Source organism: Pelecanus crispus, chromosome 11, assembly GCF_030463565.1.
Source record: "Pelecanus crispus isolate bPelCri1 chromosome 11, bPelCri1.pri, whole genome shotgun sequence".
NCBI classification, from domain to species: domain Eukaryota; kingdom Metazoa; phylum Chordata; class Aves; order Pelecaniformes; family Pelecanidae; genus Pelecanus; species Pelecanus crispus.
The window spans coordinates 12,770,188-12,794,403 of NC_134653.1; the positions used below are offsets into that span (position 1 = coordinate 12,770,188).

At 42.0% G+C, this 24,216-nt stretch overlaps 1 protein-coding gene across 1 annotated transcript; it reads left to right on the forward strand.

Annotated features, from left to right (window-relative positions):
- Positions 1-3,295: 3,295 nt before the first annotated feature.
- On the forward strand, positions 3,296-14,838 carry LITAF (lipopolysaccharide induced TNF factor). The gene is made up of 4 exons (XM_075718760.1): positions 3,296-3,321; positions 11,869-12,051; positions 12,453-12,609; positions 12,939-14,838. Exons 2-4 carry the CDS (start codon positions 11,874-11,876, stop codon positions 13,045-13,047), a joined length of 444 nt encoding a protein of 147 aa, XP_075574875.1. The 5' UTR covers positions 3,296-3,321; positions 11,869-11,873; the 3' UTR covers positions 13,048-14,838.
- The last annotated feature ends 9,378 nt before the right edge of the window (positions 14,839-24,216 follow it).

Here is a 24,216-nt window from a genome sequence, read left to right on the forward strand (position 1 = left end):
GCCAGGCTGGGTTAGGAAAGCTGTATTTGTAAGCAAAAAAAGGGGTTATTTCCTTCTCTTTCTCTTGTCCCCAGGCTAATCTTCAAGTAGGGCCCAGGATTGCATGGCACGTGTGTGCACTGACTGTATGAAGTACTAGTTCAAATATCTCTTCAAATTTTGACATTTAAAGCAGAAGGGACATTAGCAAAATTAAGTTGAAAAGCTTGAAGCTGTGGTTACCTCCACAATACTCAGTATTTTGAAGAGATTGTTTGTAAACCTGATGTCATCTTGTTCTTTATTAGGAATGTCTGTTTTGATAGATAACTTAAATGGACTGATACTTAGTTGTATACCATTCACTGTAGTACTTCGTAAACGTTATCTGTGCTTCAGATTTGAAGCTTTAACTTTAAAAAAAAGAAAAGAAAGGCACGGGAGAGGTGGTTGCTGTGCCAGGGATGCTGCCAAGCACTGTGAAGACCTGAGACCTGTTTGCATCTGTCTTCAGGAGGCGGGGAGGGGGAGCGAAAAAGCAGAGCAGTCATTTTTAAACTAAACCAGCTGTCTAAAGCTAGTCAGTGGTAAGAAATGAAAAATGCAACATCATTTAAAAATAAGTATTGAATGTTAAATATCAAAACTAGGCGTGCTCATGCTGGAAGTTATGACTGTGACCATTTTGAAATCTGTGAAAGGGTGTTATTTCTTAGAACTCACTTGTCAGTAAAGCAGAGTTGAAGATGGTCTTCAGTCGTGCAGTGTCTGCGCAGTAGCTGTTGGCTGGGGGCAGTTGATCAGCGTTCAGCTCTGTAGTTTAGTCACAAGGGGAAACTTTCTAAAGAAAACAGGAGGTCAGTGGTTTTCAAAAATATAGCTGTGGAATATTTGATACTACAAATATAGTCACAAAAGCTTACTGAGTTTAGTCATCTTTGACTGCTGTCTTATTCCCTCTTCAGTCTGCCAAAGCTGCGGTCTGAGTATGCGAATGGCGTGAAAGAGCAATGCCTGCCCTCAAGGAGGTGATGGGTTACTACGATCACTGTTCATGTGTACACACCGCACCTGAAGCCATGTCTGTCCTGTACCAGCTCCTGTGTTTGTCCTAGCTGCGTGCCTACTGTAAAACCTGCACCGGACTGAGTACACAATTCCCTTTCTAATAAACCTTTCCACATTTCTGCTTACTCTACTGGGAAGACTGTGGGAGTACTAAAATGTATAAACATTTGTGGTGTTTACTGAGGTATTACCATGTCTCCAATGCAGCAGATTAGTCCTATGTAACCCGGAAAAATGAACAAACTTGTGACGGGTTCTTTACAGAACGTTTATAGACTTCACTGAAACGCTGATGAAATCCATGTTGCGTAAGGAACGCAGTCAGCAGCGCAGAGACTTTTCTGCACTTCAGGAAAGCGAAGAGGCTTGTGTCGTTGTTGGGAAGCTTGTGTGCTAGGTCTTTAGCCGTACTTTGTGTGGATGGAGTGACTCCAGTCCTAATTGGATACTTAAGCCTGAAATTCTTTTTCTTTGTGTGTTGTCTTTTGTACCTGCAGAGTTCTCTGTGGGCATCTTTAGGTGTTGAAAGGGCTTTCTGACTTGAGAGACATGGTCAGAAAAAGTGTAAAATCAAGAGATGCTGCCTGAGGCCTATTTTAAAACTTTGAAGAATGACCATGGAAACAGGTGTAGGAATTGGCTTGGTTGGAGAAGAGCAGTTGTGGATTACAAATTAACTTGTTTATGTTGCTTAGAAATAACACTTGTTTTCTGAGGTTTGCAGTCTGGAGATGTGTGTCCACAGTCTTATCCTTGTAGTTGAATGTTTACGGGAGAGATTTTTGGATGGTAGGTGAGGGAAAGACTGAATAAATAGCTTACCAGAGCAGGAACCAACAACAATTTTACACTACTTTTTTTTTTCTTTTTGGTATGCGGACAGGTGTGTAGGTGGTATATATGATAAGGAAAGTAAATACTGGCTACTGACTCAGAAGAGGAGTTGTCCTGTATGGCTGCAGAGGCACCGACGGTGACTGGCGCTCCGCACTCGCTCAGCTGGTGCGTGGTGGTAGTTCATTATTCTTAGGTACAGTGCGGAAAGGAAAAGACAGGTGATTCTGGAGGGCAGCAGCATTGACCCGAACGGGTACAGACATGAATGGTGAGGCAGCAACATGGGCGTTTTAAGACCAGCAGAGGTTTACCAGACAGGAGCCAGTGGCCGAGACCTCTAGTTGAGAAGTTACAGTAGTAGACGTATGTGAGATAAACATTAGGATATATAACTGCTTAAAGGATGGTGTAGACATAGGAGATGCTGGTTATGAGTTACGGCTAAAACTTATTACAAAGTTTGGAACCGTGACAGGCTGGAGTTTCTAGAGTATCTCACAAAAAAAGCAAGAAAATCAAGCTTGTCTTAAAATGGTCTGAAATTCCTGTGTTCTCAAATAGATATATTTACATGATGTCTTGTGAAGTAAGGAGAAAAAAAAAAGTCCACTAATAAAACCCAGGTTCTTTTTGATATTAAGATACTGATCCAGAATCTGCATTCCACTAGGTGTACAACAGTACTTGGGGCAGAAGGAGTATTTAATAGCCATACAGTTCCTATTGTTGCTGCCAGTCTCTGTACTTGGGATGAATTAGTGCTTCTCTGACCTGAACCAAGCTGGAACCAATGGAGACAGCCCAGCAATTAAAGCAGTTTTCCAGAGACTTGTCCTCAGTGAAGAAGTCATTAAAGCAAATGAATTCGTTCTGTTTACATCATGAGTGGTATCTTTTGCATCAGTTTTGTCATAACTTAGTGTTTAGTCTTTAGTGTATGGATAAAACTGAACTGGACCTTGTAATCTCTTTCTAGTACAGTAACCTAACTTCTGTTTTCTGGGTTATTATAGAGTAATTTAGGTTGGACAAGGGATCTCCAGAGGTCTTTTGGATCAGCTGCCTGCTTAGGACCTACTTAGATGAAGTTGTTCAAGGCCCTTTGACTTTGTATTCTGTTAAAGCTTTCTATTCCAAAGTGTGTTTCCTACTTCTGTTCTTGTTGTGGAATTATTTATGGCCAGCTACAGTCCCGATGGGCAAATGCTGCTTTATTATCTGGCTTGTTTACTGTACCTTTTGTTTGCTTCTAGTAAAAATTGTCCAGTCGTAGCTTCTGTTTCCTTCCAACTAATCCATTCTTTGCCTTTGTGTGTGTTGCCTACAGATTCTGCTGGTATTCCCAGTGGGTCTTTTCCTGGACTTAAAAGATCAGATACCACAGTCATCTGTAGCCAGCAAGTTTCTGCTGTGTCTAAGAAACGTGTATCAATCCAAGTAAGTCAAAACTTTTTTTTTTTTTTTTTAATTTTCTTAGTGCCTGAGACTTTTCCCCCGCCATGTTTCTTTCCCCACCCACTGCAGGCTGTGCTGTACTCTGCGCATTCAGGCCTGCTTAGGTAATGTCTTTCAAATTGAGGTGCATAGCTTCTCGGAATACGCTTAGGTTGTGGGGTTATGTGAAGGACATACCCAGGAGAAGGCAGCTGGGCTGGGAATAGAGCAGCAGGAGTTGAGAGTCTGGCAGGAGTTTCTGAGGCAAGCTGCAGGCTTTCAGGGTTGGTTGGCAATGGCAGGGAGACAGTGGCTTGGCTCTTGTGCTCCTGGCAGCCATGCGTATCTTCTGGTTTTGTTCTCAGTGGTGTCTTCTCCCTTGCTCAGCTGAGGCCCCTCACATGGCATGCTGGTTTGCAGCCTTCCTCTGGCCCCGTTTCTCCTGCCACCTCCTCTGCTGTGCTCCCAACAGGTGGTGCCCAGCACTGTGTCTTCATCCTGGGTAGAAGCTTGAGATGTCCCTGCTTGAGATCTGCTATTTTGCACCCAAATGTGAATGACCAAATTTATGTATGTCTTGTTTCTTTGCATCCAACATATATAGCATTCAATAAAAGTCCCCCAAAAATGAAAACTGCTAAGAAATCTAAGAAAATAATCACTTCTTATGCTCTTACAAAAAGTATGCTTTCTTGATGATATTGCCACCTTGTTCATCACTTGGATAGCCAGACATAGGCTTAATTTATTTTCGTGTCCTTGCCTTGTCTTGTATGCCATCTTCACTAGTGTGTTGTACCTCTCCGTAAAAGTTCTCTAGAAAGCAATTTGATGCAATGTGTTCAGATAAATTCACATTCAGCAATATTCCTTACAGTGGAAGATAAAAATAAACTATGTACTTCTTTTCTAAGTCATCCTAATAAATGTGCGTAGCAGAAATGTCCCTCTTCTTGCTGAGAGTGCATATGTATTGATTCTGAGTTTTGGAATGATGCTTTATGAAAGTAAAAACAGATGGTCTGAGATGTTTGGTCTGGTTTCACAATCTACTTACGTTCCCTTCATGAATGTTGTTGCCATCTCCCCTTGCACCACTAGCATTTATGCTGTTGTGTGGCTGGTGAGACTAAGGAACTGATATGGCTGAAAACTCACTCCATACTGGTAGGCAGCCAAAGTGGCAACTTGGATCTTTCTTTTGGTAGAAATAGTCTTAGATTGATTTAGGACACTTGCTATTGCACTGTTTTAAGGATATAAATTTCTTCTGATAAAAACAGGAAAGTTGTTAATCCATACCAAACAATGAAAATGTTCTTAGTTCAAACTTTAATATAGCTAACTGTGCTTATCTTTGATAAATATTTCTTATGACAGACATCGCTCTTAATTTAAACTAAAAATTGTATTTTCTTTATACTAAAGTTTGTTTTGGACGGACTTCAAGCAAATACAGATGTGATTGCTTTTAAATAGCACTGAAACTAAACAACCAGAGCGTTTTTCGTCTGTACCTGAGTGGCTAAGGGAGATTTCAGATAGGAAAACAAGGAAACATGCTTTGTAAGGTAGTAAGTGTACTTGCTCTTCCATTCTTAGAAGAGCAGTACTTGTTATTGCATTAAAAGCAGGTGCCAGGCTCAGATTTGGCTGGACAGGGAGAGAGGGATGACTCTACCAGTATCTTCCATCTTGTCCAGCCTCCTAGGAGCAACATTTCCATGCATAAGTTTCTCCTAGTGTGGCATGTTAGTGCGAGGACTGCGCAGACCTTTTTTTCTCCCCTTCTGATAAGGGGCAGAGAGATCACCTACCCACAGTTATCCTTGAGGTGCTGTTGATGTTACCTGTGTGCTGCTGTTGAATCTATTTCTACTAGGCTCTTGTGCAGGTCAGGAAACCAGCTGGGATTAAAAATATTGTTGCCTAATGATTCATCTGTAATTGTTGGGTACGGCATGAATGACTTGACTTACCTTTCCACTTTTGACTTGTTGCCCCTCCCTTTTTTCTTTTTTTTCCCCATTTGTCCTTGGGCAAGAGGTATTCCTCTGCATTCTTAGAACACATATTTGCATCCTGTCTTCAGAAGGCGGCTGCAGTTCTAAACTACGTATACTGGGCAATATACAAAATTCTCATAAGATGGGGGATGCATCCTATGGTGAGAAAATGGTAGTAAATATGTGTTCAGTTTTGGGTGTGGAGAGGACAATTTGTAGTTATGGTGATTATTACTAGGTGAAGATGCATGAAAGGCATGTGAGTCAGACTCTGACCCTGGCTGGTCTGCATCGTGAATGGAGTGTGAGGAGGGAAGGGGAGGATGACTGCAGCCCTGTAGCTTTGTGCATCTCTGTATTGGGGAGCATGACACAGATAATGGTACCCTAATGTTCTTTCAGTAAGTCTGCCTCTTGGGAGGAAGCGAATCTTGAATAAGTCTCCCTTCCTAGAACAGACAATGGCATAAGTGTGAATATGTATTATCTGGCAGATGTAGCAGGTTATCACAGGGCAATGTATTGTTCTGGGTGCATTAAGTAAGACCTGTGTAGCTTCGGGACTGTGATAAACATACGATCTTTCTCATTTTCCTTGTAATGCCTGTATTCGTCTTGATGAAGAAGGTCAGAGTAAGAGTATTCCTCATGTACACTAGGTCTTACAGGTTGATACTTCAATTAGCATTCTGAAGAAAGTACCCAACTTTTTACAAATCCATGTTGTGGGAGGGTGTACTGAGGAATGCTATACAGCTATTTAAAAAGCCTCTGTAGCTCATAGCCTGCATTTTAATTAATTACATAAACATCACTGGACGGTTGTTTTGTCTGGTGAGATATAACCCTTCTGCAATCTGTAGCTGCCTCTGAGCATACTTCTGGTTTCAAGTCAAAGTTTTATCTTGGATGATTTTAGTCAGACACAAGCCCTGAAGCCCGTGATAGAAGGCTGTAAGAATCTTGGCTTTATAATGAATGCTTAGTTAGTAAGTTCTTAAGTTACCTTAGAAGTTCTGATTCACTTAATTTACTTTCTCCAATATCAAGATAAAAGGAGAGTTTAGCCAAGTGTTGTGCTCTTTTTTTTCAGGTACAGCCTGCAAATTCTCTTGCTGTGTCAAAATTGGCACTTCTGGATAGGGAGCAAATGCAGATTCTGCTTCTGGTTTCAGATTGCTGCATGGAGTTAGAGTTTAGGAATTAAGATGGAGGGGAGCATTTGAATTAGGTGAAATATAATTTTGCAAAATGCAAAAGCCTGCAAAAACTGTTGCATACCACTGAGTTTTACTAAGTGTTCAACAGTTTTAAAAGGCTTCCATTCCCCAAAATTCATGTGGCTGTAGTGCAGTTGTAAAAGTGACATAAAGCTGTGCTGCACTTTCCATTGGAGAGAAGGGTATCCATGCATCATTCTGTCAGTGGAATTTGTTACTTGTCTTCCTGGCGTCCAGCTAGCATAAGTTAACTAATCTGGTCTTGTTTGAATGCTGTGGCTTTTACCAGCCTTTCCCTTCCCTTTATGCCAACTGTGTTCTGTATGTAGAGCAACAGACCTCTGCAGAAAGGAATGAATGGGAAGGGTGCTTTGCCTCATGCAGTGTGTGCTTATCAAGGCAATGATTTGGGCTGAGAAAAGTGCTCACAGCTCCAAGTGCCTGTGATTCTTTCTCTTGAGCAAATAACAAAAAAGCAAAATGTGGAGGGGGGAACTGGTGCTTTTGCTGCTTTATTAATCTGCCCAAAGTTAAGAGTGCAGCTGGGCACAGTGAGTCAGTGTCCACCTTACCATTGTGCACCTGGAATACAAGAGGTTTTTTATGAAGAGCAGAAGAATGATGTGGGATGGGTAGCTGAAGCCATATATGCATTTCTAAAGACTCGAAGCAAAAAAAGTAGTGAGAGTCTGGGAAGAGAAGCTGGAACTGCTCAGTTCTTCTCTGTGCTTAGTGGTGTTTGGATGTGAAACTTCCAGATGTAAATGGAAACTTCTTGTGTATCAGTGTAAAAGGCCTGGTCTTGCATTTAGCATGCTTGTTGGTCTTTGAACGTTTGCATATCCTGGTTTGAGAGAGCTTGAGTGTTGCCTAATGGTTTGCATATATGCTACCTCCAGATAACTTTTTGGTGTGGTTGACTTCCCTGTTACCCGTCTTATCCTTTGTCTTTTCTTGCAGTCAGGTACCTGTCACCAAACAGTCTTCCCTTTTGAATTACTTGGGAGCAGCATTTGAGAGTCTGCTTTAAGACAACAAAACTTGTGGGTTCAGTTTCTGCTTCTTCCATCAGCTTGCTTTTGTGCCTGTTTATCTTTCAATTAGGAAATTGCTGCTGTTTCTTAAGTAGCTGGGTACAGTTTAAGGTGTTAGCAATTCAAGTCTTCCCTATCCAATATGGGTGTTTAAGATTCTGTATCACTTTTTATATGTTCTGGGGTTGGTTTGTAATATTAATCTGTCGTCCTCTTTGTAATCAGGCATTATGCAGTAGTTGCTCTTCCCAGACATGTCTGTATCGGTGGTATTTTATGTAAGAATGCATCTGTAGCACATACTACGATTGAAGTTACAAGCTGCTCTGTACCTATTTGCAGACGAAGTGCAAATATAAACTATGGGAGGTCTCTTAGTGCCTTAAGAGATTGCATAGGCAAGTATACCATGCAGTTTACTTACTAACCCAGGCTGTAAATCTTGTCTCAGCTGAAATAAAATACTGAAAATCCCTTCTAGAATGTCCCTCTTGCCTCTGTTTCATTACTATCTAATCCTTGGGTTAATGCTTATTGCCATATCAAGCTACTGCAGTTACTATCTTACCTAAGTTTGAATAAGTTGGATACTCAGAAACTCGTTATAATCATGCTTGGTTTGTTTGGGGGGGCGGTTCTTGGTTTGGGTTTTTTTTGTTTGTTTTGGGGTTTTGTATGTATGGTGTGTGTTTGGTGGTGGTTTGGTTTTTTTGTGGTGTAGCTTTTTTTTTTTTCCTCTCCCCTCCCCCAGGGAGAGGAAGCTGGTTTTCAGTTTGTTCTAGACCCAGTCTTGCAATGATCTTTAGGGGCAGGACATTTGTTTGGAAGCAGTTTGTTCAGGATTGGGCCTTACTTTCTTCAGAAGATGTAGCATCTCGCTTCTGAAACAGCATACATAAAAGTAGGTGTTTAAAATTAAAAGGCCTTGCATTTATTTTCAAAAGCAAGTGTTGAAATAATGGAAAATACAGGTGGAAGGGATGTGAAGAGGTTCTCTACTTAATGCTGAATGACATAATTTCTGACATGCGTAACTGTTCTTAAAATTTTCAGGAGGGAAGGCTCCACAACACTCTTGCCAATTTATCTAGTGCTTAAATAGTCTTATTAATAGACATAGGGAAAAGCTAATTATTTTAAAGGGTGTTTTTTTTTTTTTTTACAGTTTTCCTTAAAGTTTGCTCTCAGAGGAGTTTGTTTAGTTCTTCTTCATTGCTACCTGTCTGTCTTCATTATTCTTTCTGGTCTTTTGAAACTAAGGAAACTCAATTATTTTGGCTGTTTCTCAGAAGTCCTCTTTTCCAGCCTTTATGATTGTTCTTGGTGATTTTCTTTGGAATCTGTTCACCTGTTTGTTTCTTAGATACTGTACTCCCATGGGGGCTTTCCTAGAGCACCAGAACTTTTTCAGCTGTCATACAGATACTGGTTTTGCTTACGCATCCCTATATGGTGTTTGCCATTTTCATGGCACTGCCAGTTTATGTTCAGCTTCTGGTCTGGTAGATCTGCTGGATCCTCTTCTGCAGTCTAGCGGCTGAAGTGATCAGTTCTTCTGAATGAAGAAAGTGATACATTTATGGGGTGATAAGTGGAAAGAGGTGCATTTTAAACAGTACAAAAAGCCAGATTTTAGGACACCAAAGGAAAAAAGGTTCGTTAGGCAGTTCTTTCATAGCTCACTAATAGTAGGACTCCGTGCATTAATTTAGAAGTCCAGAATGCTTTGACCTCACGGTGGTTGTTACACAAATGTCTTGAAATGGTAATTATTCTAGCTTAAAAGTAAAAGGATTATTCAGGCCACTGTGTGGGAAACTATTGTGTAATACGTCATTGCACAACAGTTGCAGGTTGTTCCTCCACTGACTGTTGTTCCTCCACTGTCTGCTGTAACTATGTATTGATTTCAGTGCGAAAGAAATCGTGATCTTCCTTTTTTCTCAGGAACTAAATTCCCCAAAGGCAATTTAACAATTTAAGGATTAGCCAGGTTTTATACTGAGATTTCCCCCTACCCCCTGCCTTGTCTTCTGGGCGAGAAAGCCAGCAAGGTCTTCATGGACAACGTTATTCTCTTTGATTTTTCACTCTTCTCTTCCTTGTCATTCTATGTAGTGACTCTGCATATTGGGCAGCCAAGTTACAGCACACTTCCTGGACTGTAGAAATCCATAGCATAGCTTGTGAGGAAAGGATTGTTCACTGATTGGCCTTGAGAGTTTAACCAGGTCTGAACTTTGATCTTCATGTTCAGCTTTGAATCAGCTTGTGCCTGCACTTAACCACATTCCTCTCTGGTTTATTTTTGGGAGTAGGTGTGATTTTTGTATAAGGTAGAAAAGGAAGTTGGGCTGTGAACCTTGCAAATAGTTTTCTGAAGCATGTGACTACCAAGTTAGCTAAGTTGTGTATGTTTAGGTCCTGTTATTACCGTGCAATGCAGTGGTGTCCGAAGATGTGATATGAAGAATGGGGAGAATTGTTGAGCTTAGAATGCCTGGTGTCTTGCACCACAAGACACTGCATATATTCAGCAAGCTGCTGGCTTTCAAAGCAACAAGCTTTGAAAATAATGCTGTATTGCTGTGGGTATTTTTATTTCTTAATGTACTTTTTTTAACTCTTTTTGTCCTGGTTTTGGCTGGAGTTGTGGTTTAACCCCAGTTGGCAACTAAGCACCACACAGCTGCTCACTCACCCTCCCCTCCCCTTCACCTGGTGGGATGGGGGAGAGAATCAGAAAAAAACAAAGTAAAACCTGTGGGTTGAGATAAAGGCACTTTTAATAGGACAGCAGAGGAAGAGAAAGTAGTAATAATAATGATAAAGGAATATACAAACGAGGTGATGCACAATGCAATTGCTCACCACCTGCCGACCGATACCCAGACGGTTCCCGAGCAGTGATCGCTGCTCCCCGGCCAACCCCCCCACCCCAGGTTCTATACTGAGCATGACGTCAAAGGTATGGAATAGCCCTTTGGGCAGTTTGGGTCAGCTATTCTGGCTGTGCCCCCTCCCAGCTTCTTGTGCACCTGGCAGAGCATGGGAAGCTGAAAAGTCCTTGACTAGCATAAGCAGTACTGAGCAACAACTAAAACCTCAGAGTGTTATCAGCATTCTTCTCATCCTAAATCCAAACCACAGCACTATGCCTGCTACTAGGAAGAAAATTAACTCTATCCCAGCCAAAACTAGGACACTTTTTTTTTCTTCCTCCTCAGTGCAATTTCTCTAATTCCTTTTATTCATACTAGTGCTGTGGTTAATTATACTCTTATAGTAATATAGAAGCTATAGAATTAATATTCCAAATACAGGTTGCCCTTCCCAGATAGTACTGAGTGAAAAGACTTGCGTGTATACAGAGGGATTGAACATGCAACAACAGAGAATGGAGTGTGGCTCTCAGAGCTGTCTGGTCCTTAGGAGGAAGAGGAAAAGGGAGATGCTTAATCAGCATTGATGTCATGAGAGATTGTTCAACAAAGAAATTGGTGGGCAGAGTATAGGAAGTGGGTAGGCAGGGAGAAAGAGAGGAAGTCTGCGTTGAAATCGCAGTAATTTCTACTTTGGGAAAAGGCAATGGTTAGCATTCTTGTGCTCTGTAATAAAATAACAATTGGTGGAGGAAAGTCGCATTAACAAACTTACTGAAACTTTGGTAAGCAGCAAAAATGGCAACCTTAGACATATTTGAGCTTTGAGTTGAGTTGGATGTACTTAATTGTTTGGGGTTTCTTTTTCCTTCAATATAAATATTTTTTTTACTTCAAACCACAGCAGAGATGAATAATCTTTTTTAAATATTTGAGCTTTACCACAAACCAGGCTTGTGTTAGTTAGCAACTAAAATGTGGCCTATCATAGTGGTGGTTTTTTTTTTTGTTTTTTTTTTTTTTTTTTTTTTTTAAGGAGAACAGGGCGGGGATCTGAAATACTGTTCTTGGAGAATTGGGAGAAACTGCCGGATAGCTTAGTATACTAATAAAGATGTGCCATGTCCCTGGTTTAGCATTTTTAATTTGTAAAGGAAGAATTGGTGGTGGGAAAATGTGTAAAAACTGTCTTGTGAAAAGGAATAGTGAAGGAAGCAACAACAACAATGAAATAAAGATTAACATTTAATACTATCAGAAACAAGTAACAGTCAGTAAATTTTATGCTGGTAAAGGTGCATTTTAATCTAGTTATCTTCTTGCTTTCTGTCTGAATAGAGGCTAATTAGTTCTCACTTGCCCTCAATAAATAATGTGTTTTGTTACAATTTTCTCTCTTACGTTTTAGATACAATGGCTGCTCCGAGTGGTGTCCCTGTCCCATCTGCACCACCTTCTTATGAGGAAACAACAGGAATCAATGTGAGCTATCCTCACCCCTATCCTGTCCCAGAATGTGGTCAGAAACTGGATGGGAAGGGAATGAACCCTCCCCCATACATGGGACAGCCTGCACCAGCAAATAACCCCGGTAAGCCTGAAAAACTCTTACTGTACCGCATGTTAAGGAGGTGTCAAGTGGCTGTGTAATAGGTGCTGTGCAGAAGACTAAAGATCGGGGTTCACAGGTGTTCCCCACCTTCCAAAAAATATACTTGAAAGGGAATAAGGTGAATCAATTTTTGTGAATCTTTCAGTGTGCACTGATATCAGTAAAATCGTTCGGCTTTCTGCAGTTTTTAATGCGGACTTATTCTTAAGGCAGTGTGTTTCTGCATGAGGAAATGCCATGGTGATTTCTTTATCATTGTGCATTTCATTGCTCTGAGCCTCAGATATTTCATAGTAGCTGGTTCTAGCTCAGAGGAAGTTGATTAACTATCCTTTTTTCCTTATTTACTCATTGAGTAAACAGCGTGTTTCTCTGCTCAGTTACAGTTCAGACAGTGTATGTGCACCAGCCAGTAGTATTTTATGACCGCCCAGTTCAGATGCGCTGCCCTTCCTGTAACCAGATGATAGTGACACGTCTTTCATATGACTCAGGAGCTTTGACTTGGCTGTCATGTGGTGGCCTCTGCCTGCTGGGGTAGGTTAATTCCAGTTTGCACTTTATTTTTCTCTTCTTACATGACCTTTTATAGCTCTAAGGAGTAACAAAGCTCTCGGCTTTGTTGCTTTCTCATTCTGTCTGGGACCTGACCCTTTATGGTCTGAATAGCCTACATCTGCATTTAAGTCCTATAGGACCTTAAAGCATCTCTACAACACTAGAGTGATGGACTCCATAGCTGTGTGTGTTCTTCCTAAAGCTTCATGGCACAAGTTTTACCGATGGCTTTTGCAGGAAGTATATTTTACCTTCTTGTGTGTGTAACAAGTGGTAAAACATTGTTTGGGTTTTTTTTTTCTTTGCAGGTGTATAGCTGGCTGCTGCTTAATTCCCTTCTGCATTGATGCCCTAAAAGATGTGGATCACACCTGTCCGAACTGCAGTGCTCTTATTGGTTCTTACAAACGTTTATAGGCAGTGTTTAAACATTGATAATTGATTGATGAAGTCGGTTAGCACCTCTACAAGCCCTTTCTGAAGCTTCATGGAGACTTCTGGTTGTTTCTGTGCATCCTGTCGCTGGAAACCAATCAAAAGTAATGTTTATTGTTAGATTGTTTGAATAAGAATTTGCTTGAGGGGGTTCTGACTTAGGTCTGTAAAAAGTATATGTAATCTTTATGGGCCAGTCAGTCCAGCACCAGTTGATAGCAACTAAACGTTTTCCCTTCGTGCTTTATGCAAAACAAGTTGGTGATGTTCTTCAGTTAATCTTGTCTCAATCATGTTGCACGCTGGTGTGCTTGCTTACAGTCTCAGCACAGACCAAGAGGAGAACGTCTGTGGAGACCTATACAGTCTCATGCTTGGTGCTGATGCTTTTGCAACAGCACTGTTTACAAAATGGCAGAGAGTTGCTTGCCTCTGAGACAAGTGCTCCTCTTTGACAAAAGAAGTGATTTGTTGACATCTTTTGATGAGCACTAAAATTCACTTTAAAACTTTCTTAGTTGAAAGAGAACCAAACCTAAAGGCTTCTTCCTTCTTGGAGGCTGCTTTACCAAATGGAAAACTCAGGTTACTGTGCATCAGTGGTGATTCAATCTAGTACCTGAATTCCCTTGCCAGTTTTAAATCTAGTCATATCTCTACTCTGCAGTAAAGATGTTCAAAGAGGAATTTTTAATAGATACTTTTTCAGTTGTTTTTGTTTGGTTGGGTTTTTTTACTGCTGATTTCTAAGTCTGAAGTGTTCACTTCTCTCTACCCCAGAGGCCCATAGAGCCTTGGTTATATAGCATTGGAAAACTTCCTTTTACATTTACGTAAGTCAACTGATAAATCATAAAGAAACCTCAGCCTTATCTTAAGGCTTCAATTTTACCCGCAAAACACAGATACAGGACCTGTGCTTTTAATTGTTGATCTGTGTGTTAATTACTGTTTCTTCATTAAGAAGGCAACATGTTTGTTAAGGAGTTCCTCTGATGATTATTTAGATTTGTACTCTGATTTTTCTAAATGAAAGAGAAGTTCTGTTTCCAGAAACTTAAGCTGGATTTGCTTATTTAAGACAATCACAAAAAATTAGGGAATGATGCTCTGAAGGTTGAAGTATTTTACCATGTCATAAGCAGCGGACTTGGTCCAAATAACATCTTGATGCATTTGAATGATACCTGTCTAGAAGAGGCAGACAGGTGTTTAAACAAGGCTATGATGCTAACACTGTATTAATCTCTGTAAAAGTAAAAAGCTAAAATACAAATAAAAAATACTGCATGTACTGTTCTTGCCAAATGTGCCTTCTGCAAATACTTGGTATAAGTTAACATTTGAAAAGTCTTTCAATGCTTCAAGTTTGAAATCCAGGAGTTTCGTGGATCACAAATCCAACCTCTAGGCCTTGCGTTAATTACTTTTGTAAACTGCTGCTGCTTGTGGGTTAGTCTGCAAGTGGTTTAAGAGCTTCCTTGTGCATTTGGAAAAGGTTTCTGATCGTATGTCTCCCTGTACCGTAAGACTTCAGTAGCTACATCAGTACATCAGTAGCTACTAACTGGCAAGAGAATGATGGAGATAAAAAGCTGGTAGTTTTGTAGCTTTCCGCTTTGATGATGCGGTACTAGCTCGTGTTTCTGTCTGCTGCTGCAGCACCATAATCCTTTTGATGTTCTTCAAGGGCCTGGGTGATGCTCCATTGAATTTTCTGTTCTGATGACACAGGCACTGATTCTAACTTAACACAAGTCACATGTGTTACTGTAAAGCAGTAGGGTTTTTTTTTTTTTCCCTGCCACTGGATTTCACAGAAAATTCTTGTCAGTTTATCATCAGAGCAAGACAGGAAGAAGCAATGAAGCATGTAGTGTTTCCAAACTTGATGTTTGCTTGCATGGTGGGGAGGATTTTTAGTTCTTTTAGTACCCATGTCAGTCTGGTCTGGATAATCCTGACGGATATTCATTTGGTGAGTAAATCTTCAAATTGTTATTCCCTTAGCTCCCCTTTTTTCTGCAAAGTGATGGTTGGAAAATCTGAGGTGGTCGCACCAGAATGCAGAAGAACACTGACCAAGAAAGTAATTATGTGGGGTTTTGTTTGTTTTGTTTTATGGGTACAGTCCATTGCATCTCTTTAAATTCCTCTTACGGATTGAGAATCGGACACATAATGTTGGCAGCTATTCCATCTAATTAAGCATTCTGCAAAACTTTCTGCTGCCCCTTTTATACTGAAATTTCCTTAAGTACAAAGCCTGTGTTTGTTCTCTTGTGTATGGAATTATCTACAGAATGTGCTAAAGTAACTTGCTTTGTTAAACTTATTTTAGACAGACAAACGCAGGATATAACTTGCTTTGTGTGTGAAAGTGCTTTGTGTTTGATTACGTTGAAGTTACTGTTTGTTTTCTAAAACTGATTATATTTGAAATAAAAACTTTGTCTTTCATATCTGGTGCTTGTAATTGGGAGAATAACAACATTTGGAATGTTTCCAAATGCATGAATGGCTGAAATGTTAAAATTAAGTCAAGAAATGTAATCACAGAGTGAAATTTTTCAGTCTCACTTGGCCCAAGTCTCTGATAAATGGCATTCTCTGGCTTGCGGACGAACTGTTTACACACAGAGCCACATTTGAAAATGTGTTGTTTTCCTGCAGCTTGGACCCTTTAAATATTTTTTCAGTGAAAACTCATTTGGGTAAAACTTTTGCTTGCAATACAACTAAACAAACACATAGATATGGCTACGCTTTTACATACCAGTGACCAGTTGGAGAAAATAGATATCAAATACCATTTCTGTTCAGTTGGAAAGAATCCCTATTAATCACGCAAGATACCCTGCTTTTTTAATGTCTGAAGCACTTTTTTTTTTTTTTCCCTGAGACACAGAAAATACAGGAAGGCAAGATTAATACCTCAATTTTGTTCTAATGCATTAATTTCTACTATTTTTATTAAGCAACATTTTAGTTAATTTGTTAATTTGAGTCGTGAACAAATAGTTTTTCTTCTGTTGACAGATACAGAAGTGGTACGCCGACTTTATGTGCTCATGCTATTTCCACAAATAGGTAAGGAAGGGGCATAGGCCATCTGAAATCCTCCAGCCTCACATGACAAATCTGGGTGAAGCCTTCCTGTACCCACACCTTCACTAGCTTTTCAGGATGACACTGCTTTCTATTACACTTTGATAGTTACTTCCATTAGACTTCTATTTTTAATGGACAGAACTTGCACGATCTTCAAACTTAGTTAATTCTGCTGAGGCTTGAGCCAGAAGGGAATAAAATTTGTTTTGACATGCAAAGGGGATCCAAACTAAAAGCTGTTAAAACAAGTAAAAAGCAGCTGATAGCCTTACAAGAGGGAGTTATCAAGCACAAGAGCAGAGTGTTTTCAAAAAGCTGCTTTTATTGCAGTATTTGTGAAAGCACTTCTGGCAGTCTAACCACAAGTTCTGTGACAAGTGGAATCCCTCAGGGGTCCGTACTGGGACCAGTGCTGTTTAATATCTTCATCAATGACACAGACAGTGGGATTGAGTGCACCCTCAGCAAGTTTGCAGATGACACCAAGCTGAGTGGTGCGGTTGACATGCCAGAAGGACGAGATGTCATCCAGAGGGACCTGGACAAGCTGGAGAGGTGGGCTTGTGTGAACCTCATGAGGTTCAACAAGGCCAAGTGCAAGGTCCTGCACCTGGGATGGGGCAACCCCAGATACCAGAACAGGCTGGGGGATGAAGGGATTGAGAGCAGCCCTGCAGAGAAGGACTTGGGGGTACTGGGGGATGAAAAGCTGGACATGAGCCAGCAATGTGTTCTTGCAGCCCAGAAAGCCAACCGAATCCTGGGCTGCATCAAAAGCAGTGTGGCCAGCAGGTCGAGGGAGGTGATTCTGCCCCTCTACTCTGCTCTGGTGAGACCCCACCTGGAGCACTGCGTCCAGCTCTGGAGCCCTCAGCACAAGAAGGACATGGACCTGTTGGAGCGGGTCCAGAGGAGGGCCACAGAAATGATCCGAGGGCTGGAGCACCTCTCCTATGAGGCCAGGCTGAGAGAGTTGGGGTTGCTCAGCCTGGAGAAGAGAAGGCTGCGAGGAGACCTTATGCGGCCTCTCAGTACTTAAAGGGGGCCTACAGGAAGGATGGGGACAATCTTTTTAGCAAGGCCTGTTGTGACAGGACAAGGAGTAATGGATTTAAACTAAAGAAGAATAGATTTAGACTAGACATAAGGAAGAAATTTTTTACGATGAGGGTGGTGAAGCACTGGAAGGGGTTGCCCAGAGAGGTAGTGGAGGCCCCATCCCTAGAAACATTCCAGGTCAGGTTGGATGGGGCTCTGAGCACCCTGACCTAGTGAAAGCTGTCCCTGCTCACTGCAGGGGGGTTGGGCTGGATGACCTCTAAAGGTCCCTTCCAACCCAAAGCATTCTATGATTAGTTCTTTTTTTTGAAATGAGTTGTGATTTGTGTACTCAAACCCAGTTAATTATTCTTCCTAACTGAGGAGCAAAAGGTGAGTAATGGAGTATACGCTGTCATCCTAGGAATAAAAGCTAAGAACTGCAAGTACTGTGGCAAAGGTGTGAAGTGTTTGCAGCTCAAGTGAATTGTATTTTATAGCAAATTAACCTTTGTGTTCCTATTTTCTTTATAAAGATCCTACAACATGATACAAATTCATTATCTTGAGGATGACTTTTAATCTATTTTTGTGAGGTGGGTGCCATCATGTATGATAGGCTGGATGTGAACCCAGTATAGAAATAAATTCTCCAATAAGCGTCTTACTACTTTTTCAAACCAGGACACCAAAAGGTGCATCATGAAACCTGCTGATTTGAAAAGAAGTGCTTCTTATTACCACTTATAATTGATTTTTGTTCCGAATTTCTTTTTTGTTTTAAGTATCCGAAAATGTAGTGTCTGTTTGAACAGGTGGCTGTGTGGTTTGGAGATGCTAAAAGTAGTTGTGCTCAAGCCTAGAATAAACCAAGAGTGAGTAAGAGGCTTTTTGAAAGTCCTTTTGTGGTTGGATGTTTTGCTTCATGCAACATCTTGGTCTTTGTAACAACAACAACAACCAAAAAAAAAAAACCCACGAGCTTCAGTGAGCTCCAGAGGACTATGGCATCGATGGGGCGTGTGCCAGACACTGCTCTAGGATCTAAACCTGTTGAAGGCGACAATGGTGATTTCAGAAAAGCATTGGGGGGGAACAAACAACCAACGTCCGAGTAGTTTCCATCTCTTGCTCCACGAAGCCTCCGAAGCACTTCCTCCTGGCGTGCCACCCTGAGTAGCCATGGAAGGAGGGAAGAAGGCAAAGCCTGTCCTGCTAGGGCTGGGTGTTGGCAGCTGGTTGTACAAAAGTCACCTTAGGCTCGCACTGCGTAAGGCGCTCTAGTTCTTCACAGAGCAGTGCTGAGGAGCTTTCACTCTGGGCAAATAAGCAGCGGTGAAGACCCTGCACCAGCCCTCAGGCGCAGCCGGCTCCGAGCCGGTGGCCGCCCCGCCCCCTCCGTGTCCGCAAAGCCGCAGTTCGCCGCCCTTCGCGCGCTTCGGCGCTCGCTTGCGCTGTGGCGGCAGCGCCCGCCCGGGCCCCGCTGCTGCTGGGCTGCTCCGGGCCGGGCCGGGCCGGGCCGCGCCGCCTGGGCTCGCTCTGCCCCCCTCCTCCTCCTCCTCCTCTTCCTCCTCCTCCTCCTCGCCACGGCGCTTTCTCGCCTCCGCCGTGCGGCGGGTTTCTGGGCTTCCCCTCTGCGGCGGGTGCGGGGCGCGTTGGGGGGGGGGGGGGCCCGCCGCCGCGCGCTGCCACAGCCCTAGGGAAGGCGGCTGGCCCCTTCTTCGCTTAATGTCCTCCTGAAAAATGCGCACGTCTCACAGCGCTGCTCGGTTTGGTGGCCTTCCCTCCCAGGGAAGTAACGCATTTGAACGCTTTCCCCGGAGCGCTGCCCTGGCAAGCGTTCCGTCCTGTGAGGGTTCCCCGCGCTGGGCGAGCCTGCTCGGCGGCGGCAGGGCCGGCGGGTTTCTCCTTGGCTCTCCCTGCAGGGTGCAGACCGGGTCGGATCTGTCAGGACACCGAGCGGTTGGCAGAAGGGGCCGGGGGAGCGGGCGCAGCGGCGGGGGGCGGCCGGCGCCGGGCGGGCTCTGGGGAGGTGCCGCAGCCCCGCCGCCATCACAGCGGGGCCAGGGGCGTGCGGGTCCTGGCGCTCAGGGCTGCGAGTTTGGAGCCAGGGCGAAGCGCACTTTCCGCCTCCTTTTGCTTATTAGGGTTAAACGGGAGTTTTAGAACAATATTAATCTAAAAGAACTTGTGGGGCCTTTACAGAAACAGACTTTACCAGGTTGTTAAAGCTCAGGTTTTCTTGGCAGTGCGAGCGCAGAGTTTTCAGGTATCCATGGACATCCTTACGCTTTTATGTGCTAGATGCTATTTTTGTTTAAATTCATTTTGCAAACTTGAGTACCATGTCCATTAAAATGAATACTTTCCTCAGACTTGCCGCCAGTGTCAGTCTCCCTGTGTGTCCTTAAACGAGCGTGTTTGCAGCAAAGCGCCTGATTTTCTCCAATATTTTAAGGTTATCTAGTACAGCACCATGGTGGAAGTTTCTCTTTGGGAGGTTATTTGTGTGCCTGTTTTGGGGGCGGTGGTTTGATTTTTTTAGAAAAATCTCATTTTTGGGGGAGGTAGGAAAAAAATGTGTAAAAGATATCGCGCTCGTTTTTCAGTCTTGGAGTGCATCCTGTCCTGCCCGACCCGCTCCGATGAGTGAAGTTAGTCAAGTACACAGGACACTGATGTTACGCTGTGTTTTATCTTAAAGGTTTGGCTTCGGCATGTATTTAAGAGTCTACTGCAAATCAAGCATTTAATTCCTAACTTTGAAGTTTCAATACAAAGGGCCCAAAGTCTGTCATATACTGAAAAAAGCTGTTTGAAATATTTTTTACAAAAAAAGCCCTGGAGTTTTGTTTGTGAATTTCTTTGTTCTTTGGTGTATGAAATTGTCAAGATTCAAGCAAGCGCCAATTTATAAATTCTTGAGTGAGCTCGTATACCTAGAATAAGATATTTTTCTTCCTTTTTGTTATTATAGTTTCTTCCCTAAGAAATGGGAAGCTGCAAAGCTAAAACTTGAAATTAAAATGCAAATTTGATTATTTTGGAAAGTGTGATTTACAGCTGTAACTGAAAAAGCAGAACAAGACAATTTGAACAAAATAGAAAATTAGATGCAGTTACCAGGTAACATTGAATTCTGTTCTCTTTCTCTAAGCCAAAGCCCAAATCCTCGAGCTTCTCAGTTCCAGCAGTCCTTTCCATATATAACATACCTTGGGATCACAGCCTGAATCTGAGTATGAATGTGAGCCTGACCTGTGAGTCTCTTAATATGTTGACATGCAGCCCATTCTGTAATTAATGTTTTTACGTAGGAATTCACCGTATCTGTCATTTTGCATGGGTCTTCTATGTTAATATCCAGTCTGTGGCTCACAGTGTTATTACTGGCTGTTGACCCTCAGTTTGGTATCAGAAAGGGACAGACTCAGCTATACTCTGGTTGCGCTGATGTCTAAAGCTGGACCTGTCCATTTCTCAGACACAGGGATCACGGGGGACTTCTGATGGAAATTTCTGAATAGCTGCTGCTTTGTTCTTAACAGACATTTGAATTTCTTTTAACTCCACTCAGGCCCGTGTTGTGTGTCTGCATTTATTTGATCCTTCACATTTAACAAGATGGCTTGTGCTTAAAATTGAGTGTATATATAACTGTATTAATGTCCAATGTTTACAAATGAAAACTGTTGCTCCCTCTTGAATCTTTTGAGAAAGTTTGTTTGCTAATTCTTAGAGAGAACCCTTCTTCTATGATACGCCAGCTATTTTTGCATGAAAGTGGTGTTACTCTAGAAATTGTGATTGAAATACTAGTATCTGTAGCTAGGTATTTGTCTTAAATCTATGAAACATGTCTCTTACTAAACACTATGGCACCTTATCAAAAAGCTCATCAGAAGAGTCCGATTTTCTTAGTGGGATGCCTCTTGTGTAAGCTCTTAGAAAGGTGCTCTCTTTGCCGCATGGTAAGACATACATGCAGGTGTTGTTGGTCTGCACATGCACAGCAGTTCTGAGGCATCCCAAAGTACAGTGTGCTGCAGTCTTGTGAACAGGTCTGACATTTGTGGTCCATCTGGTTTGGTCCTGCTTTGTTTCAGGGACTTTGGGCACAGATGGTCTCTCAGCATAGTTCATTCAACCTTTCCTGGCCACCCTCTTTCCTAAAGCTCCTTCCTTGTGGGAAAGGAGTTGGCTGTGACCTGCATGAATTATTCTGGGTGAAAATTAAAAACATAACTGAAAGAGAAAATCTGATTTTTTTTTTTTTTTTTAAATGAGAAACCCGCCCACAGCTCTCTATGGAAAGTCTAGGTATTAGAAACAAAAAGGTTTCTGAAAGAGCTTCTGGTGTTTGAGTAGGGGATGAAATGACTAATAAAACGGCCTTGTTCCAAGAAAGCATTTAGGTTTGAGCACATGTTTAATTTTTGGGGTGTGCTTATGCTTAAAATGAAGCACCTATTTATGTACTCTGCTGACTCCGGACATTGGTGCCATACACGAGGTTAACATAAACCAAGTGGAAAACTTACTATGAAGTGTCAAGTTCATTTAAAAAGGAGCTTATGTTGTCCTTAATATGAGGGTAGGGCTGCAAATGCCCAGCACACAAACACTGCTTGTAAATTGTTGCTGTTGGTCTATGCAGTTCTTGGGAGAGTTATGATAAGGCAGAAATTCCCTCTAATTCCAGTTTTGATATTCCTACTGACTTCAGTATAAGTTTTATGCTTTTAAGTTATTTTGCAACAGCCATGTGAAATATGTTGAAAAATCTTACCATATAAACAGTTAAAGGTCACTACTGTGGAGAACGGGCAACGGTAGTGATTCAAGAAAAGAATTGTCACAATATAGCAATTTTCTGGTAAATTCATCATGTTTTTATATTTATGCCCAGCTATTAACTTACCTTCTTCTATCCATAGTACTGATAGTAGACCAAGAGCTGAGTGACTGCAGGATAATGTATGGAGCATGTGCTCAGATGAGCTGTAATCTTAAAATGAAAAATTAGAACAAATACAAGACTGAGTAGCTCAGCAGAGTAAAAGTGGCAAACCCAGCAAGTTGCAAGATTTCCACAATGAAATCTCTGAAGCAGTTTCGAAATGAGAATATTCTAAAGAATCACAGTGGAGATGGAAGAAGGCTTCTCAGTTACCACTGTGGGTTGATCATGGGAAATCTGTATGAAATCTGTAAGTTTTTTTTTTTTTTTAAATTCTGTTTCAGACCTGCGCTGTCCCCAAGTTTGGCATTTGGTAGATCTGGGATTTTGATAGAGGGGACCCAGCTTTTGTCATAGAATATTTCATTAACTCCTTAGACTTGACTTGCTCTCTGTCATCTTCTTTGGTCATTGGTCTATGCAAAGCACATGTGAGAGGGGCTTACAGCAGGTTACATGCCATGGCAGCAGGAGAAAATGAATCTCTGCCTGTCCACAGCAGCTTTCTTCAGAAGGTCTTGGCGTGCAAGCGTAACTGAGTTTTGACAATGCCTCTGTGGTGTAAGTGATCATTGATCCTGTTATGGACGATGAGTAAACATGGCCATAGGCTGCCGGGGAAGGTGTATGACGAGAACCCCAGTTCTAGAAGAGTGAGTCGGTAGAACAGGAGGTGCTCCCTCAAGCAGGAGTAGGTGGTCTTTATCACAAGTTCAGTGAACCCTCGAAGGCCTGTGTCTGACGTGTTGTAAAAACCTGATTGCTACCAGAAGGACTGTAGTTTAGTGGTTTTGTGTATTATTTACGCACAATTTCATCCATCTTAGGTTTGGGACTTTGGTTGAAGGGATGAGCTGCATCCCATGAACTTGCTTGCTCACAATGGAAACGCCTTCAGCCCCAAAGCTTTTGCTTTCATCTTGTGCGCTCTTTGATTGATTAATCATCAGGGAATGATTGTTAGGGTGATTTTTTTAGTTTATTTATTTATTTTAAACTTCCTGCGTGGGATTGTTCTGAGCATTTGCTGTGTTGCGGTGCCGTATACTTAATTTCTTTTCCTTTCAGTTTTGTGGAATTTCTAATAGGTTAACTTCTCTTTTTTTGAAGAAAGGCTGAAATGCTGTTAGAGATTGGATGAAATGCTCGTGTCTCTCTCCCCCTGAATACAGCCGCGCACCCTCCCCTCTGCAGGCTGCCTTGCCAGAGCCCCTCCTCTGGCTGAAAGAGGGGAGTTGAAATAGTGAGCTCCTGCTTTGTCAAGGAAATTTTCTTTCACTGCCTTGCTCAGAGGTGCCTTTGAGAGGAGAACTGATGTGGTTTTGTTAACTTCTGGGCTGAGGAGGTGATTTCGATGGCCATGGGGCTGCACGCCATCATCTTACTCTGTGCTGTTGTGGCAGGAGCTTCAGGGAGTAAGTAGAAGAAGCTTTTTCATCTGCTAAGATTGGTCTCTCAATGCAAAACGCTTCTGCTAAGGAATGATCTCGCTAGTAAAACTTCTGAGATGCTGTAAATTATGTTACAACTTGTAGGTTTGCAGTAATTCTTGTAGTAGCTTTGTCTTGATTTTCAGAGTAGTGTAGCAATTCGCTTTACTGAGCTCTCTGGGTGATACTGAGCAGGTGGGAGGAGTGCAGTTAAATAGTGCATCTTCCTTCAGCATTACTAGGGAAAGCAACGGAAACAGTGAGATTGTGCCAGTCAACTCATTAGCTCACCTGAAAATAACATGTTGGTATCATGTTCTGAAGTTGTGCCCGCTTTGGTATTTGGCAGATGAAAGATTCTGAAAGGTGTGAATAGGTCATGAAATGTCAACCATGTTGTCCTTTGTTACTCTTGTCAACTGGAAAGAGATAAATGCATGCTGTTTTTAGAGCCAAAATAAATTATGGAAGAAAATTTGAAATTTAAAAAGAACAAAGCAGAGAGCAGAAACTCCAAATTTAGGCATCTTGTTAACAAAGTGCCTGATTGTCCAAGGTGCTCAGCGTACCACACTATCTGTCTGTGATAAGCACATTTAAAAATTCTGAGCA